General features: G+C 52.5%; 1 protein-coding gene across 1 annotated transcript; it reads left to right on the top strand.

Annotated features, from left to right (window-relative positions):
* The first annotated feature begins 11,617 nt into the window (after positions 1-11,617).
* LOC142908197 (uncharacterized) lies at positions 11,618-19,191 on the top strand. The gene is made up of 4 exons (XM_076058515.1): positions 11,618-11,696; positions 16,796-16,873; positions 17,496-17,721; positions 18,611-19,191. Exons 2-4 carry the CDS (start codon positions 16,825-16,827, stop codon positions 19,014-19,016), a joined length of 681 nt encoding a protein of 226 aa, XP_075914630.1. The 5' UTR covers positions 11,618-11,696; positions 16,796-16,824; the 3' UTR covers positions 19,017-19,191.
* Positions 19,192-20,598: the final 1,407 nt, after the last annotated feature.

Raw genomic sequence — 20,598 nt, 5'->3', positions numbered from 1 at the left:
AGACAATGAGACACTGAGACACTGAGACACTGGGACATTGAGACACTGGGACACTGGGACACTGAGACACTGGGACACTGGGACACTGGGACACTGGGACACTGAGACACGGAGACACTGGGACACTGGGACACTGAGACACTGGGACACTGGGACACTGGGACACTGAGACACTGATACACTGGGAAACTGAGACACTGAGACTCTGAGATACTGAGACACTGAGACACTGAGACAATGAGACACTGAGACACTGGGACACTGGGACACTGAGACACTGGGACACTGGGACACTGAGACACTGGGACACTGGGACACTGGGACACTGAGACACTGGGACACTGAGACACTGGGAAACTGAGACACGGAGACACTGGGACACTGAGACAATTAGACACTGAGACACTGGGACACTGAGACACTGAGACTCTGAGACACTGAGACACTGAGACAATGAGACACTGGGACACTGGGACACTGGGACACTGAGACACTGGGACACTGAGACACTGAGACACTTAGACACTGGGACACTGAGACACTGGGACACTGAGACACTGAGACACTGGGACACTGAGACGCTGGGACACTGAGACACTGAGACACTGGGACACTGGGACACGCGACACTGAGACACTGAGACCCTGGGACACTGAGACACTGAGACACTGGGACACTGAGACACTGCGCACTGAGACACTGGGACACTGAGACATTGGGACACTGGGACAGTGAGACACTGGGACACTGAGACACCGAGACACAGAGACACTGAGAATTTGAGACACCGAGTCTCAGAGACACTGTGACACTGGAACTCTGAGACAATGAGACACTGGGACACTGAGACACTGAGACACTGGGACACTGAGACACTGAGACAGTGGGACACTAAGACACTGAGACACTGGGACACTGGGACACTGAGACACTGAGACACTGAGACACTGGGACACTGAGACACTGGGACACTGGGACACTGAGACACTGAGACACTGGGACACTGGGACACTGAGACACTGGGACACTGAGACACTGGGACACTGAGACACTAAGACACTGGGACACTGAGACACTGAGACACTGAGACACTGGGACACTGAGACACTGGGACACTGGGACACGCGCCCCTGAGACACTGAGACCCTGGGCCACTGAGACACTGAGACACTGGGACACTGCGCACTGAGACACTGGGACACTGAGACATTGGGACACTGGGACAGTGAGACACTGGGACACTGAGACACCGAGACACAGAGACACTGAGACACTGGGACACTGAGACACTGAGACACTGAGACACTGAGACACTGGGACACTAAGACACTGAGACACTGAGACACTGGGCCACAGGGACACTGAGACACTGAGACACTGAGACACTGGGACACTGAGACACTGAGACACTGGGACACTGAGACACTGAGACACTAGGACACTGAGACACTGAGACACTGGGGCACTGAGACACCGGGACACTGAGACACTGGGACACTGAGACACTGAGACACTGGGACACTGAGACACTGAGACACTGAGACACTAGGACACTGAGACACTGAGACACTGGGGCACTGAGACACCGGGACACTGAGACACTGAGACACTGAGACACTGGGACACTGAGACACTGAGACACTGGGACACTGGGACACTGAGACACTGAGACACTGGGACACTGAGACACTGAGACACTGGGACACTGAGACACTGGGACACTGAAACACTGGGACACTTTGACACTGAGACACTGAGACACTGGGACACTGAGACAATGAGACACTGAGACACTGGGACACTGAGACACTGAGACACTGGGACACTGAGACACTGAGACACTGGGACACTGAGACACTGAGACACTGGGACACTGAGACACTGGGACACTGAGACACTGAGACACTGAGACACTGGGACACTGAGACACTGAGACACTGGGACAATGAGACAATGAGACACTGGGACAATGAGACACTGAGACACTGAGACACTGGGACACTGAGACACTGAGACACTGGGACAATGAGACACCGAGACACAGAGACACTGAGAATCTGAGACACCGAGTCGCAGATACACTGAGACACTGGGAAACTGAGACACTGAGACACTGCGACACTGAGACACTGAGACACTGGGACGCTGAGACACTGGGACACTGAGACACTGAGACACTGGGACACTGGGACACTGAGACACTGGGACACCGAGACACTGAGACACGGGGACACCGAGACACTGGGACACTGGGACACTGAGACACTGGGACACTGAGACACTGAGACACTGGGACACTGAGACACTGAGACACTAGGACACTGAGACACTGAGACACTGAGACACAGGGACACTGAGACACTGAGACACTGGGACACTGAGACACTGAGACACTGGGACACTGACACACTGAGACATTGAGACACTAGGACACTGAGACACTGAGACACTGATACACTGGAGCACTGAGACACCGGGACACTGAGAAACTGAGACACCGAGACACTGGGGCACTGGGACACTGAGACACTGGGACACTGGGACACTGGGACACTGAGACACTGGGACACTGAGACACTGATACACTGGGACACTGAGACACTGAGACTCTGAGACACTGAGACACTGAGACAATGAGACTCTGAGACACTGAGACACTGAGACACTGGGACACTGGGACACTGAGACACTGGGACACTGGGACACTGGGACACTGGGACACTGAGACACTGGGACACTGAGACACGGAGACACTGGGACACTGGGACACTGAGACACTGGGACACTGGGACACTGGGACACTGAGACACTGGGACACTGAGACACTGATACACTGGGACACTGAGACACTGAGACTCTGAGACACTGAGACACTGAGACAATGAGACACTGAGACACTGAGACACTGGGACACTGGGACACTGAGACACTGGGACACTGGGACACTGGGACACTGAGACACGGAGACACTGGGACACTGAGACACTGAGACACTGAGACACTGGGACACTGGGACACTGAGACACTGGGACACTGAGACACTGGGACACTGAGACACTGAGACACTGAGACTCTGAGACACTGGGACACTGGGACACGCGACACTGAGACACTGAGACCCTGGGACACTGAGACACTGAGACTCTGAGACACTGAGACACTGAGACAATGAGACACTGAGACACTGAGACACTGGGACACAGGGACACTGGGACACTGGGACACTGGGACACTGAGACACTGGGACACTGAGACACGGAGACACTGGGACACTGAGACACTGAGACACTGGGACACTGGGACACTGAGACACTGGGACACTGAGACACTGAGACACTGAGACACTGGGACACTGGGACACGCGACACTGAGACACTGAGACCCTGGGACACTGAGACACTGAGACACTGGGACACTGAGACACTGCGCACTGAGACACTGGGACACTGAGACATTGGGACACTGGGACAGTGAGACACTGGGACACTGAGACACCGAGACACAGAGACACTGAGAATCTGAGACACCGAGTCTCAGAGACACTGAGACACTGGAACTCTGAGACAATGAGACACTGGGACACTGAGACACTGAGACACTGGGACACTGAGACACTGAGACACGGGGACACTGAGACACTGAGACACTGGGACACTGGGACACTGAGACACTGGGAAACTGAGACACTGAGACACTGGGACACTGAGACACTGAGACACTGGGACACTGAGACACTGAGACACTGGGACACTGAGACACTGAGACACTGGGACACTAAGACAATGAGACACTGAGACACTGGGCCACAGGGACACTGAGACACTGAGACACTGAGACACTGGGACACTGAGACACTGAGACACTGGGACACTGAGACACTGAGACACTAGGACACTGAGACACTGAGACACTGGGGCACTGAGACACCGGGACACTGAGACACTGAGACACTGGGACACTGGGACACTGAGACACTGAGACACTGAGACACTGGGACACTGAGACACTGAGACACTGGGACACTGAGACACTGGGACACTGCAACACTGGGACACTTTGACACTGAGACACTGAGCCACTGGGACACTGAGACAATGAGACACTGAGACACTGGGACACTGAGACACTGAGACACTGGGACACTGAGACACTGAGACACTGAAACACTGGGACACTGAGAAACTGAGACACTAGAACACTGAGACACTGAGACACTGTTACACTGGAGCACTGAGACACCGGGACACTGAGAAACTGAGACACCGAGACACTGGGGCACTGGGACACTGAGACAATGGGACACTGGGACACTGGGACACTGAGACACTGGGACACTGAGACACTGATACACTGGGACACTGAGACACTGAGACTCTGAGACACTGAGACACTGAGACAATGAGACACTGAGACACTGGGACATTGAGACACTGGGACACTGGGACATTGAGACACTGGGACACTGGGAGACTGGGACACTGGGACACTGAGACACGGAGACACTGGGACACTGGGACACTGAGACACTGGGACACTGGGACACTGGGACACTGAGACACTGATACACTGGGAAACTGAGACACTGAGACTCTGAGATACTGAGACACTGAGACACTGAGACAATGAGACACTGAGACACTGGGACACTGGGACACTGAGACACTGGGACACTGGGACACTGAGACACTGGGACACTGGGACACTGGGACACTGAGACACTGGGACACTGAGACACTGGGACACTGAGACACGGAGACACTGGGACACTGAGACAATTAGACACTGAGACACTGGGACACTGAGACACTCAGACTCTGAGACACTGAGACACTGAGACAATGAGACACTGGGACACTGGGACACTGGGACACTGAGACACTGGGACACTGAGACACTGAGACACTTAGACACTGGGACACTGAGACACTGGGACACTGAGACACTGAGACACTGGGACACTGAGACGCTGGGACACTGAGACACTGAGACACTGGGACACTGGGACACGCGACACTGAGACACTGAGACCCTGGGACACTGAGACACTGAGACACTGGGACACTGAGACACTGCGCACTGAGACACTGGGACACTGAGACATTGGGACACTGGGACAGTGAGACACTGGGACACTGAGACACCGAGTCTCAGAGACACTGTGACACTGGAACTCTGAGACAATGAGACACTGGGACACTGAGACACTGAGACACTGGGACACTGAGACACTGAGACAGTGGGACACTGAGACACTGAGACACTGGGACACTGGGACACTGAGACACTGAGACACTGGGACACTGAGACACTGGGACACTGAGACACTGAGACACTGAGACACTGGGACACTGGGACACTGAGACACTGGGACACTGAGACACTGGGACACTGAGACACTGAGACACTGGGACACTGAGACACTGAGACACTGAGACACTGGGACACTGAGACACTGGGACACTGGGACACGCGCCCCTGAGACACTGAGACCCTGGGCCACTGAGACACTGAGACACTGGGACACTGAGACACTGCGCACTGAGACACTGGGACACTGAGACATTGGGACACTGGGACAGTGAGACACTGGGACACTGAGACACCGAGACACAGAGACACTGAGACACTGGGACACTGAGACACTGAGACACTGGGACACTGAGACACTGAGACACTGAGACACTGGGACACTGAGACACTGAGACACTGGGACACTAAGACACTGAGACACTGAGACACTGGGCCACAGGGACACTGAGACACTGAGACACTGAGACACTGGGACACTGAGACACTGAGACACTGGGACACTGAGACACTGAGACACTGGGGCACTGAGACACCGGGACACTGAGACACTGGGACACTGAGACACTGAGACACTGGGACACTGAGACACTGAGACACTGAGACACTAGGACACTGAGACACTGAGACACTGGGGCACTGAGACACCGGGACACTGAGACACTGAGACACTGAGACACTGGGACACTGAGACACTGAGACACTGGGACACTGGGACACTGAGACACTGAGACACTGGGACACTGAGACACTGAGACACTGGGACACTGAGACACTGGGACACTGAAACACTGGGACACTTTGACACTGAGACACTGAGACACTGGGACACTGAGACAATGAGACACTGAGACACTGGGACACTGAGACACTGAGACACTGGGACACTGAGACACTGAGGCACTGGGACACTGAGACACTGAGACACTGGGACACTGAGACACTGAGACACTGGGACACTGAGACACTGGGACACTGAGACACTGAGACACTGAGACACTGGGACACTGAGACACTCAGACACTGGGACAATGAGACAATGAGACACTGGGACAATGAGACACTGAGACACTGAGACACTGGGACACTGAGACACTGAGACACTGGGACAATGAGACACCGAGACACAGAGACACTGAGAATCTGAGACACCGAGTCGCAGATACACTGAGACTCTGGGACACTGAGACACTGAGACACTGGGACACTGGGACAATGGGACACTGAGACACTGGGACACTGAGACACTGGGAAACTGAGACACTGAGACACTGCGACACTGAGACACTGAGACACTGGGACGCTGAGACACTGGGACACTGAGACACTGAGACACTGGGACACTGAGACACTGAGACACTGGGACACTGGGACACTGAGACACTGGGACACCGAGACACTGAGACACGGGGACACCGAGACACTGGGACACTGGGACACTGAGACACTGGGACACTGAGACACTGAGACACTGGGACACTGAGACACTGAGACACTGGGACACTGAGACACTGAGACACTGGGACACTGACACACTGAGACATTGAGACACTAGGACACTGAGACACTGAGACACTGATACACTGGAGCACTGAGACACCGGGACACTGAGAAACTGAGACACCGAGACACTGGGGCACTGGGACACTGAGACACTGGGACACTGGGACACTGGGACACTGAGACACTGGGACACTGAGACACTGATACACTGGGACACTGAGACACTGAGACTCTGAGACACTGAGACACTGAGACAATGAGACTCTGAGACACTGAGACACTGAGACACTGGGACACTGAGACACTGGGACACTGGGACACTGAGACACTGGGACACTGGGACACTGGGACACTGGGACACTGAGACACTGGGACACTGAGACACGGAGACACTGGGACACTGGGACACTGAGACACTGGGACACTGGGACACTGGGACACTGAGACACTGGGACACTGAGACACTGATACACTGGGACACTGAGACACTGAGACTCTGAGACACTGAGACACTGAGACAATGAGACACTGAGACACTGAGACACTGGGACACTGGGACACTGAGACACTGGGACACTGGGACACTGGGACACTGAGACACTGGGACACTGAGACACGGAGACACTGGGACACTGAGACAATGAGACACTGAGACACTGGGACACTGAGACACTGAGACTCTGAGACACTGAGACACTGAGACAATGAGACACTGAGACACTGAGACACTGGGACACTGAGACACTGGGACACTGTGACACACACCACACCACACACACACCACACACACACCACACCACACACACACCACACCACACACACCATACCAAACACACACCACACCACACGCACACCACACCACACACACACCACCCCACACACACACACCACACCACACACACACCACACCACACACACACACCACACACACCACACCACACACACACCACACCACACCACACACACACCACACCACACACACACCACACCACACACACACCACACCACACACACACCACACACCCACCACACCACACACACACCACACCACACACACCACACCAAACACACACCACACCACACGCACACCACACCACACACACACCACACCACACACACACACCACACCACACACACACCACACCACACACACACCACACCACACACACCACACCACACACACACCACACCACACACACCACACCACACACACACCACACCACACACACACCACACCACACACACACCATACCACACACACACCACACCACAGACACACCACACCACACACACACCATACCACACACACACACCATACCACACACACACACCATACCACAAACACACACCATACCACACACACACACCATACCACACACACACACCATACCACACACACACACCATACCACACACACACACCATACCACACACACACACCATACCACACACACACACCATACCACACACACACACCATACCACACACACCATACCACACACACACACACCATACCACACACACACCATACCACACACACACCATACCACACACACACCATACCACACACACACCATACCACACACACACCATACCACACACACACACCATACCACACACACACACCATACCACACACACACCATACCACACACACACACCATACCACACACACACCATACCACACACACCATACCACACACACACACCATACCATACCATACCACACACACACACACCATACCACACACACACACACACCATACCACACACACACACACCATACCACACACACCATACCACACACACACCATACCACACACACACACACCATACCACACACACACACACACCATACCACACACACACACCATACCACACACACCATACCACACACACACACCATACCACACACACACACACAAAGACAAAGACAAAGATCCCCCATATAGCCTTAACAGACTGTAGGGGCAAGTGCTGTTAGCGAGCACCTATGAAGGCCGGAACGGTACACGAGGGGGTGGGTTGCCAGCACCACGCCCGACCGCCTTTGTCTCCCTAGTGGCAATGTTTACACACCGCACCAGGTACTCATTTGAGGCTGAGTTGACCTAGGGGAGGCCCGGGACCGGTTCAGATAATCGTCACTGGTGTTGGCCGTGAGCCCGAGTCGCCAGGTTCATAGCGCAGCGCGCTAACCGCTACACTATCGCTCCCCACCAATACCACACACACACCATACCACACACACACACCATACCACACAAAGATAAACAAAGATCCCCCATATAGCCTTAACAGACTCTAGGGGCAAGTGCTGTTAGCGAGCACCTATGAAGGCCGGAACGGTACACGAGGGGGTGGGTGGCCAGCCCGCACTAGGTACTCATTTGAGGCTGAGTCGACCTAGGGGAGGCCCAGGACCGGTTCAGATAATCGTCACTGGTGTTGGCCGTGAGCGGGAATCGAACCCGGGTGGCCAGGTTCATAGCGCAGCGTAGCGCTAACCGCTACACTACCGCTCCCCCACACACTCACTATCACACACTAACACACACTCACTAACACACAATCACTTACACACACTCACACACACTCACTATCACACACTAACACACACTCACTAACACACACTCACTAACACACAATCACTTACACACACTCACACACACTCACTATCACACACTAACACACACTCACTAACACATACTCACTAACACACAATCACTATCACACACTCACACACACTCACTATCACACACTAACACACACTCACTATCACACACTAACACACAATCACTTACACACACTCACACACACTCACTATCACACACTCACACACACTCACTTACACACACTCACACACACTCACACACACTCACTTACACACACTCACACACACTCACTATCACACACTCACTAACACACAATCACTTACACACACTCACACACACTCACTATCACACACTAACACACACTCACAAACACACATTCACTAACACACACTCACTTACACACACTAACACACACTCACTATCACACACTAACACACACTCACTAACACACACTCACTAACACACAATCACTTACACACACTCACTAACACACTCACTATCACTCACTATCACTCACTTACACACACTCACACACTCACACACACACACTCACTTACACACTCACTTACACACACTCACACACACTCACACACACTCACTATCACACACTAACACACACTCACTTACACACACTCACACACACTCACTTACACACACTCACACACACTCACTTACACACACTCACACACACTCACACACACTCACTTACACACACTCACACACACTCACACACACTCACTTACACACACTCACACACACTCACACACACTCACTTACACACACTCACACACACTCACACACACTCACTATCACACACTAACACACACTCACTTACACACACTCACACACACTCACACACACTCACTTACACACACTCACACACACTCACTTACACACACTAACACACACTCACTAACACACACTCACTATCACACACTAACACACACTCACTAACACACACTAACACACACTCACTTACACACACTCACTTACACACACTCACTTACACACACTCACTTACACACACTCACACAGACAAAGACAAAGATCCCCCATATAGCCTTAACAGACTGTAGGGGCAAGTGCTGTTAGCGAGCACCTATGAAGGCCGGAACGGTACACGAGGGGGTGGGTGGCCAGCACCACGCCCGACCGCCTTTGTCTCCCTAGTGGCGATGTTTACACACCGCACCAGGTACTCATTTGAGGCTGAGTCGACCTAGGGGAGGCCCGGGACCGGTTCAGATAATCGTCACTGGTGTTGGCCGTGAGCGGGAATCGAACCCGGGTCGCCAGGTTCATAGCGCAGCGCGCTAACCGCTACACTATCGCTCCCCACACACTCACACACACTCACTAACACACACTCACTAACACACACTCACTTATACACACTCACACACACTCACTATCACACACTAACACACACTCACTAACACACACTCACTAACACACAATCACTTACACACACTCACACACACTCACTATCACACACTAACACACACTCACTTACACACAGTCACACACACTCACTATCACACACTAACACACACTCACTCACACACACTCACTAACACACAATCACTTACACACACTCACACACACTCACTATCACACACACACTCACACACACTCACTAACACACAATCACTTACACACACTCACACACACTCACTATCACACACTAACACACACTCACACACACACTCACTTACACACACACTCACACACTCACACACATACAAGGAGGGGGTGGGTGGCCAGCACCACGCCCGCCCGGCCGCCTTTGTCTCTCCCACAGTGCTGGCGATGTTGACCACCGCGCACGTGGCACCGGCGTGCCCATTTGAGGCTGAGTCGACCTAGGGGGGGCGAGGAGGCGGAGACCTCGCGCCTGACAAACCGGAAGTAGCGGCGGGGGATGGGGGCGGGACGGTAATTGGGGGCGTGGCGATGGGCGGTGGCTGTTGGTGGGGGCGATGCTGGTGGGCGGGGGCGGTTGGATGGGTTGGTGGGCGGGGCTGGTGGGCGGGACGGAGGCGGTTGGCTGTGGCGGTGGGCGGGGCTGGTGGGCGGTACGGGGGCGGTTGGCTGGGTTGGTGGGCGGGGCTGGTGGGCGTGGCGAGCATTGCGCCGTCATCGACTTGGGGGCGGGGTTACGTGACGTCATCGGAAGTGTCGTCAGAGCCCTGGTCACGTGAGCAGCAGACGGCCGCTTCTTGAGATTGCTCCCCGTCGTGGTCGTCGTGATCCGAGCGTTACCACTCAGACAGGTGGGAGCGTGAGTCCGTGATGTGAGTCCGTGATGTGAGTCCGTGTTGTGAGTCCGTGATGTGAGTCTGTGTTGTGAGTCTGTGATGTGAGTCTGTGTTGTGAGTCCGTGATGTGAGTCTGTGATGTGAGTCCGTGATGTGAGTCTGTGTTGTGAGTCCGTGATGTGAGTCTGTGATGTGAGTCCGTGATGTGAGTCTGTGATGTGAGTCCGTGATGTGAGTCTGTGATGTGAGTCCGTGATGTGAGTCCGTGATGTGAGTCTGTGATGTGAGTCCGTGATGTGAGTCCGTGATGTGAGTCTGTGGTGTGAGTCTGTGTTGTGAGTCCGTGATGTGAGTCCGTGATGTGAGTCCGTGATGTGAGTCTGTGTTGTGAGTCTGTGATGTGAGTCTGTGATGTGAGTCTGTGTTGTGAGTCCGTGATGTGAGTCCGTGATGTGAGTTTGTGGTGTGAGTCTGTGTTGTGAGTCTGTGATGTGAGTCCGTGATGTGAGTCTGTGTTGTGAGTCCGTGATGTGAGTCTGTGTTGTGAGTCCGTGATGTGAGTCCGTGATGTGAGTCTGTGATGTGAGTCCGTGATGTGAGTCTGTGTTGTGAGTCCGTGATGTGAGTCCGTGATGTGAGTCTGTGATGTGAGTCCGTGTTGTGAGTCTGTGTTGTGAGTCCGTGATGTGAGTCTGTGTAGATGATGTGAGTCTGTGATGTGAGTCTGTGTTGTGAGTCTGTGATGTGAGTCCGTGATGTGAGTCTGTGGTTGGTGATGTGAGTCCGTGATGTGAGTCTGTGTTGTGAGTCTGTGTTGTGAGTCTGTGATGTGAGTCCGTGATGTGAGTCCGTGATGTGAGTCTGTGTTGTGAGTCTGTGTAGATGATGTGAGTCTGTGTTGTGAGTCTGTGTTGTGAGTCTGTGTTGTGAGTCTGTGTTGTGAGTCTGTGGTTGGTGATGTGAGTCCGTGTAGATGATGTGAGTCTGTGTTGTGAGTCTGTGTTGTGAGTCTGTGATGTGAGTCCGTGATGTGAGTCTGTGGTTGGTGATGTGAGTCTGTGGTTGGTGATGTGAGTCTGTGTTGTGAGTCTGTGTTGTGAGTCTGTGGTTGGTGATGTGAGTCTGTGGTTGGTGATGTGAGTCTGTGTTGTGAGTCTGTGTTGTGAGTCTGTGTTGTGAGTCTGTGGTTGGTGATGTGAGTCTGTGTTGTGAGTCTGTGTTGTGAGTCTGTGTTGTGAGTCTGTGTTGTGAGTCCGTGTTGATGATGTGAGTCTGTGATGTGAGTCTGTGGTTGGTGATGTGAGTCTGTGTTGTGAGTCTGTGTTGTGAGTCTGTGTTGTGAGTCTGTGGTTGGTGATGTGAGTTTGTGTTGTGAGTCTGTGGTTGGTGATGTGAGTCTGTGTTGTGAGTCTGTGTTGTGAGTCTGTGTAGATGATGTGAGTCTGTGGTTGGTGATGTCAGTCTGTGTTGTGAGTCTGTGTTGTGAGTCTGTGGTTGGTGATGTGAGTCTGTGGTTGGTGATGTGACTCTGTGTTGTGATTCTGTGGTGTGAGTCTGTGGTTAGTAATGTGAGTCTGTGTTGTGAGTCTGTGTTGTGAGTCTGTGGTTGGTGATGTGAGTCTGTGGTTGGTGATGTGAGTCTGTGTTGTGAGTCTGTGGTTGGTGATGTGAGTCTGTGTTGTGAGTCTGTGTTGTGAGTCTGTGTTGATGATGTGAGTCTGTGTTGTGAGTCTGTGTTGTGAGTCCGTGTTGATGATGTGAGTCCGTGATGTGAGTCTGTGATTGGTGATGTGAGTTTGTGTTGTGAGTCTGTGTTGTGAGTCTGTGTAGATGATGTAAGTCTGTGTTGTGAGTCTGTGTTGTGAGTCCGTGTTGATGATGTGAGTCCGTGATGTGAGTCTGTGGTTGGTGATGTGAGTCTGTGTTGTGAGTCTGTGTTGTGAGTCTGTGTAGATGATGTAAGTCTGTGGTTGGTGATGTGAGTCTGTGTTGTGATTCTGTGTTGTGAGTCTGTGGTTGGTGATGTGAGTCTGTGGTTGGTGATGTGAGTCTGTGTTGTGAGTCTGTGATGTGAGTCTGTGTTGTGAGTCTGTGGTTGGTGATGTGAGTCTGTGTTGTGAGTCTGTGATGTGAGTCTGTGTTGTGAGTCTGTGGTTGGTGATGTGAGTCTGTGTTGTGAGTCTTGTGTTGTGAGTCTGTGTTGTGAGTCTGTGGTTGGTGATGTGAGTCTGTGTTGTGAGTCTGTGGTTGGTGATGTGAGTCTGTGTTGTGAGTCTGTGTTGTGAGTCTGTGTAGATGATGTGAGTCTGTGGTTGGTGATGTGAGTCTGTGTTGTGAGTCTGTGTTGTGAGTCTGTGGTTGGTGATGTGAGTCTGTGGTTGGTGATGTGAGTCTGTGTTGTGAGTCTGTGTAGATGATGTGAGTCTGTGGTTGGTGATGTGACTCTGTGTTGTGAGTCTGTGTTGTGAGTCTGTGGTTGGTGATGTGAGTCTGTGTCGTGAGTCTGTGGTTGGTGATGTGAGTCTGTGTAGATGATGTGAGTCTGTGGTTTTTTGATGTGAGTCTGTGTTGTGAGTCTGTGTTGATGATGTGAGTCTGTGTTGATGATGTGAGTCTGTGTTGTGAGTCTGTGTAGATGATGTGAGTCTGTGTTGATGATGTGAATCTGTGTTGATGATGTGAGTCTGTGTTGTGAGTCTGTGTTGTGACTTTGTGTTGTGAGTCTGTGTTGTGAGTCCGTGTTGATGATGTGAATCTGTGATGTGAGTCTGTGTTGTGAATCTGTGATGTGAGTCTGTGTTGTCAGTCTGTGTTGTCAGTCTGTGTTGATGATGTGAGTCTGTGTTGTGAGTCTGTGTTGTGAGTCCGTGTTGATGATGTGAGTCTGTGTTGTGAGTCTGTGTTGTGAGTCTGTGTTGTGAGTCCGTGTTGATGATGTGAGTCTGTGTTGTGAGTCCGTGTTGATGATGTGAGTCTGTGTTGTGAGTCTGTGGTTGGTGATGTGAGTCTGTGTTGTGAGTCTTGTGTTGTGAGTCTGTGTTGTGAGTCTGTGGTTGGTGATGTGAGTCTGTGTTGTGAGTCTGTGGTTGGTGATGTGAGTCTGTGTTGTGAGTCTGTGTTGTGAGTCTGTGTAGATGATGTGAGTCTGTGGTTGGTGATGTGAGTCTGTGTTGTGAGTCTGTGTTGTGAGTCTGTGGTTGGTGATGTGAGTCTGTGGTTGGTGATGTGAGTCTGTGTTGTGAGTCTGTGTAGATGATGTGAGTCTGTGGTTGGTGATGTGACTCTGTGTTGTGAGTCTGTGTTGTGAGTCTGTGGTTGGTGATGTGAGTCTGTGTCGTGAGTCTGTGGTTGGTGATGTGAGTCTGTGTAGATGATGTGAGTCTGTGGTTGGTGATGTGAGTCTGTGTTGTGAGTCTGCGTTGATGATGTGAGTCTGTGTTGATGATGTGAGTCTGTGTTGTGAGTCTGTGTAGATGATGTGAGTCTGTGTTGATGATGTGAATCTGTGTTGATGATGTGAGTCTGTGTTGTGAGTCTGTGTTGTGACTTTGTGTTGTGAGTCTGTGTTGTGAGTCCGTGTTGATGATGTGAATCTGTGATGTGAGTCTGTGTTGTGAATCTGTGATGTGAGTCTGTGTTGTCAGTCTGTGTTGTCAGTCTGTGTTGATGATGTGAGTCTGTGTTGTGAGTCTGTGTTGTGAGTCCGTGTTGATGATGTGAGTCTGTGTTGTGAGTCTGTGTTGTGAGTCTGTGTTGTGAGTCTGTGTTGATGATGTGAGTCTGTGTTGTGAGTCTGTGTTGTGAGTCCGTGTTGATGATGTGAGTCTGTGTTGTGAGTCCGTGTTGTGAGTCCGTGTTGATTATGTGAATCTGTGTTGTGAGTCTGTGTTGTGAGTCTGTGTTGATGATGTGAGTCTGTGTTGTGAGTCTGTGTTGTGAGTCCGTGTTGTGAATCTGTGTTGTGAGTCTGTGTTGATGTTGTGAGTCTGTGTTGATGATGTGAGTCTGTGTTGATGATGTGATTCTGTGTTGTCAGTCTGTGTTGATGATGTGAATCTGTGTTGATGATGTGAGTCTGTGTTGATGATGTGAGTCTGTGTTGATGATGTGAGTCTGTGTTGATGATGTGATTCTGTGTTGCCAGTCTGTGTTGATGATGTGAATCTGTGTTGATGATGTGAGTCTGTTTTGATTATGTGAGTCTGTGTTGATGATGTGAGTCTGTGTTGTCAGTCTGTGATGTCAGTCTGTGTTGATGATGTGAGTCTGTGTTGATGATGTGAGTCTGTGTAGATGGTGGGAGTCTGTGTTGATGATGTGAGTCTGTGTTGTCAGTCTGTGATGTCAGTCTGTGTTGATGATGTGAGTCTGTGTTGTGAGTCTGTGTTGATGATGTGAGTCTGTGTTGATGATGTGAGTCTGTGGTTGACGATGTGAGTCTGTGTTGATGTGAGTCTGTGTTGATGTGTCTGTGTAGATGGTGTGAGTCTGTGTTGATGATGTGAGTCTGTGTAGATGGTGTGAGTCTGTGTTGATGATGTGAGTCTGTGTTGATGATGTGACTTTGTGTTGTGAGTCTGTGTTGATGATATGAGTCTGTGTTGATGATGTTAGTCTGTGTTGATGAGGTGAGTCTGTGTTGTCAGTCTATGTTGATGAGGTGAGTTTGTCTTGTGGGTTTATGGTGATGAGGTGAGTTTGTGTTGTGGGTTTGTGGTGACGAGGTGAGTTTGTGTTGTGGGTTTGTGGTGATGAGGTGAGTTTGTGTTGTGGGTTTGTGGTGACGAGGTGAGTCTGTGGTGATGAGGTGAGTTTGTGCTGTGAGTTTGTGGTGACGAGGTGCGTTTGTGTTGTGGGTTTGTGGTGACGAGGTGAGTTTGTGTTGTGGGTTTGTGGTGACGAGGTGAGTTTGTGCTGTGAGTCTGTGGTGACGAGGTGAGTTTGTGTTGTGGGTTTGTGGTGACGAGGTGAGTTTGTGTTGTGAGTCTGTGGTGACGAGGTGAGTTTGTGTTGTGGGTTTGTGGTGACGAGGTGAGTTTGTGTTGTGAGTCTGTGGTGACGAGGTGAGTTTGTGTTGTGACCCTCTCCCCCCCCCCCCACCGCTCTCCACACAGAGACCCTGTGGATTACAGCGAGAGACGCCATGAACGCCGCACAACACAACGACGCTGCTCTGGGCATTCATGTCATGGGTGGGTGGGTCGGTGGGTGGGTGGGTCGGTGGGTGGGTGGGTGGGTCGGTGGGTGGGTGGGTCGGTGGGTGGGTGGGTCGGTGGGTGGGTCGGTGGGTGGGTGGGTCGGTGGGTGGGTCGGTGGGTGGGTTGGTGGGTTGGTGGGTTGGTTTGTTGGTGAGTGAATGAGTGAGTGGGTTTTGTTGGTGAGTAAGTGAGTGGGTGAGTGGTTGGATTTGTGGGTGGGTGAATGAGTGAGTAGGTGATTGGGTAGTTGGGTGAGTGGGTGTGTGGGTTTGTGGGTTTGGTGGGTGTGTTGGTGAGTTGGTGGGTGGCTGGGCTAGTTGGTGGGTGGGTGGGTGGGCTTGTGGCTGGGCTTGTGGGTGGGTGAATGTGCGAGTTGGTCGGTACGTGGGTGGGTTGGTAAGTGGGTGAATGGGCGAGTGGGTCGGTACGTGGGCGGGTCGGTAGGTGGGTGAATGGGCGAGTGGGTCGGTACGTGGGTGGGTTGGTAGGTGGGTGAATGGGCGAGTGGGTCGGTACGTGGTTGGGTTGGTAGGTGGGTGAATGGGCGAGTGGGTCGGTACGTGGGTGGGTAAGTGGGTCGGTGTCTGAGTCTTTCTGTCTCTGTGTCTCTCTACAGATCATCAGGTCCGCCACTGCTGCCTGAACAAGAAGGAAAAACCGAGATGCTTCATCCTGAAGCGCCCCCCAATCGGCACGGGCACCTTCACAAGCCAAAGGCTCATCCCCATGATCACCACCACCACCACCACCGCCGCCGCCGCTGCCGCCGGCACCTCCAGGGAAGCCAATGTCATCATCAGCACTGCTGGTGCTCTGCAGACCTCTGGGGTTTCTGATCCACGGTGAGACTCCCTCTGTGTGCTCATAGGGCTGGGGGTGTTGGGGACGAGATGTCGACTCCCTTTCCCGGTACGCAGGAGTTCATGGGCTCGATCCCGACCGCTGACGACGCCTGCCGCTGCTGCTGTATATTTGAAGTCTGCGTCTGTCTGTCTCTCTGCCCGTGGTCGTACCTACGTGGGTTCTCTCCGGGTCCCTCCGGGTTTTCACCTCCACATTTAGAATCGACATCACCACGCGGTTAGAGTGTTTGGCTGCGATACATTTCTTACGTGGGGATGATGATCACGATGATATCAGCCACTGCCTTGAGCCATCATTTGCGATGGCGACGCTGCTTCTGATCAAGAGCTACAAAAATCAGTGGAAGCCTTAGACCTGGTGAAATAAAAAAAAGAGTTTAGTTTTTGCATGGGTCTCTGCGGGTCTCTGTGGGTGTCTATGGTTCTACACGAGTCTCTGCATCTCTATGGGTCTCTGTGTGGGCCTTCTGAAAGATAGCTACACAGTAGCTCAGTGGAAGCCTTAGACCTGGTGAAATAAAAAAAAGAGTTTAGTTTTTGCATGGGTCTCTTCGGGTGTGTCTACATTTCCACGCGATGATGATGATGACCACGGTGATATCAGCCACTTGATCGAGCTGCTATCTCTCGTGGTGGCCAGGTCGCTTCTTACACCCGGTAAAATAGAGTGATAGTTTTAGATTTTGTTTTTAAATCCGCCACCGTGCGTTGAGTCCGTTAGTCCACCCACGGGAGGATCTGGTGGTGGTGGTGGTGGCGGTGGTGGCGGTGGCGGTGATGATGCAGAGCGACTACGGCCTCTGGCTATTGTAGCGAGAGGCTAAAGTGGTGGCGCCGTGCTGCTGTGGTGCTGCTGCTACCTCCACAGAGCTGATCCGGAGGAGATGCCCCCATCAACATCATCCTCCTCCTCATCATCCTCATCGTTCTCACCGCTCATCTACACCAATGTGGAGTGGACGGAGTTTGTGGGGGCGGAAGAGGTGGCGGTGAAGGAGGTGGAAGGGAAGGCAGAGTTGGGTACGGAGGAGGTGGAGAAGATGGAGGAGATGGAGGAGGAGGAGGTGGTGGTGGTGGAGCCGGAGCAGGTGGTGGTGGAGTTGGACGAGGAGGTGAAGGAGCTTGAAGAGAAGGCGGAGGAGGTGGACGCGGAGGAGGTGCAGCATCCGCAGAGCAAGAAGAAGCAAGGGGCGTGCCTGGCGCAGGTGGCCAGCGCGCTCCGCTCGCTCCTCCGCCGCCTGCTGATTTGTGGTGGCCGGCCCATGGCGCATTAGCGGGGTCGTGGTGGTGGTGGTGGTGGTGGCGTCGGTGCCAGCTGCCACCACAAGCAGCACCACCCAGCCACCCACCCACCCACCCCATTATGTATCGCGTTGTAAATAATTTCATAGCTTTGTAAATAATTATTGTAAATATTGTCATTGCAAATACAGACAGCAGGAAGTGAAATGACGTTGCAGACTTTGTGGTGTTTGGTGCCTTCGATTGTCAGTGCTGTGTGGGGTCTGGGATCATAATGGCCGTGTCAGGGGTGCACCTCCTCCACAACCTCTTCCACCTGCCGCCTCCTCCTCAGACTCATTCACCCACCCACTGATTCACTCACCCACCCACTGATTCACTCACCAACCCACTGATTCTCTCACCCACCCACTGTTTCACTCACCCACCCACTGATTCACTCACCCACACACTGATTCAATCACCCACCCACTGATTCACTCACCCACCCACTGATTCACTCACGTACCCACCGATTCACTCACCCCCCCCCCCACCGATGCACTCACCCACCCACTGATTCACTCACCAACCCACTGATTCTCTCACCCACCCACTGATTCTCTCACCAACCCACTGATTCTCTCACCCACCCACTGTTTCACTCACCCACCCACTGATTCTCTCACCCACCCACTGATTCACTCACCCACCCACTGATTCACTCACGTACCCACCGATTCACTCACCCCCCCCCACCGATGCACTCACCCACCCACTGATTCACTCACCAACCCACTGATTCTCTCACCCACCCACTGATTCACTCACCCACCTACTGATTCAATCACCCACCCACTGATTCACTTACCCACCCACGGATTCACTCACCCACCCACTAATTCACTCATCCACCCACTGATTCACTCACCAACCCACTGATTCTCTCACCCACCCACTGTTTCACTCACCCACCCACTGATTCAATCACCCACCCACTGATTCAATCACCCACCCACTGATTCACTCACCCACCCACTGATTCAATCACCCACCCACTGATTCACTTACCCACCCACTGATTCACTCACCCACCCACTGATTCACTCACGTACCCACCGATTCACTCACCCCCCCCCCCCCACCGATGCACTCACCCACCCACTGATTCACTCACCAACCCACTGATTCTCTCACCCACCCACTGATTCAATCACCCACCCACTGATTCACTTACCCACGCACTGATTCACTCACCCACCCACTGATTCACTCATCCACCCACTGATTCACTCACCCACCCACTGATTCACTCACCAACCCACTGATTCACTCACCCAGCCACTGATTCACTCACCGACCCACTGATTCACTCACCAACCCACTGATTCACTCACCCAGCCACTGATTCACTCACCAACCCACTGATTCTCTCACCCACCCACTGATTCACTCACCCACCCACTGATTCACTCACCCACCCACTGATTCACTTACCCACCCACTGATTCACTCACCCACCCACTAATTCACTCATGCACCCACTGATTCACTCACCCACCCACTGATTCACTCACCCACCCACTGATTCACTCACCCACCCACTGATTCACTCACCCACCCACTGATTCACTC

Source organism: Petromyzon marinus (genome assembly GCF_048934315.1).
Source record: "Petromyzon marinus isolate PM22_M1 ecotype Great Lakes invasive population chromosome 76 unlocalized genomic scaffold, UKy_Petmar_22M1.pri1.0 chr76_unloc.1, whole genome shotgun sequence".
Lineage (NCBI taxonomy): Eukaryota > Metazoa > Chordata > Hyperoartia > Petromyzontiformes > Petromyzontidae > Petromyzon > Petromyzon marinus.
This window is presented reverse-complemented; position numbering and strand designations above follow the sequence as displayed.

Excerpts from the sequence above, each read along its gene's own strand:
- LOC142908197 (XM_076058515.1), top strand. The coding sequence starts at position 16,825 with ATGAACGCCGCACAACACAACGACGCTGCTCTGGGCATTCATGTCATG. Across the intron at positions 16,874-17,495 it reads TCTGGGCATTCATGTCATGG|ATCATCAGGTCCGCCACTGC; the intron begins GTGGGTGGGTCG and ends GTCTCTCTACAG. Across the intron at positions 17,722-18,610 it reads TCTGGGGTTTCTGATCCACG|AGCTGATCCGGAGGAGATGC; the intron begins GTGAGACTCCCT and ends CTACCTCCACAG.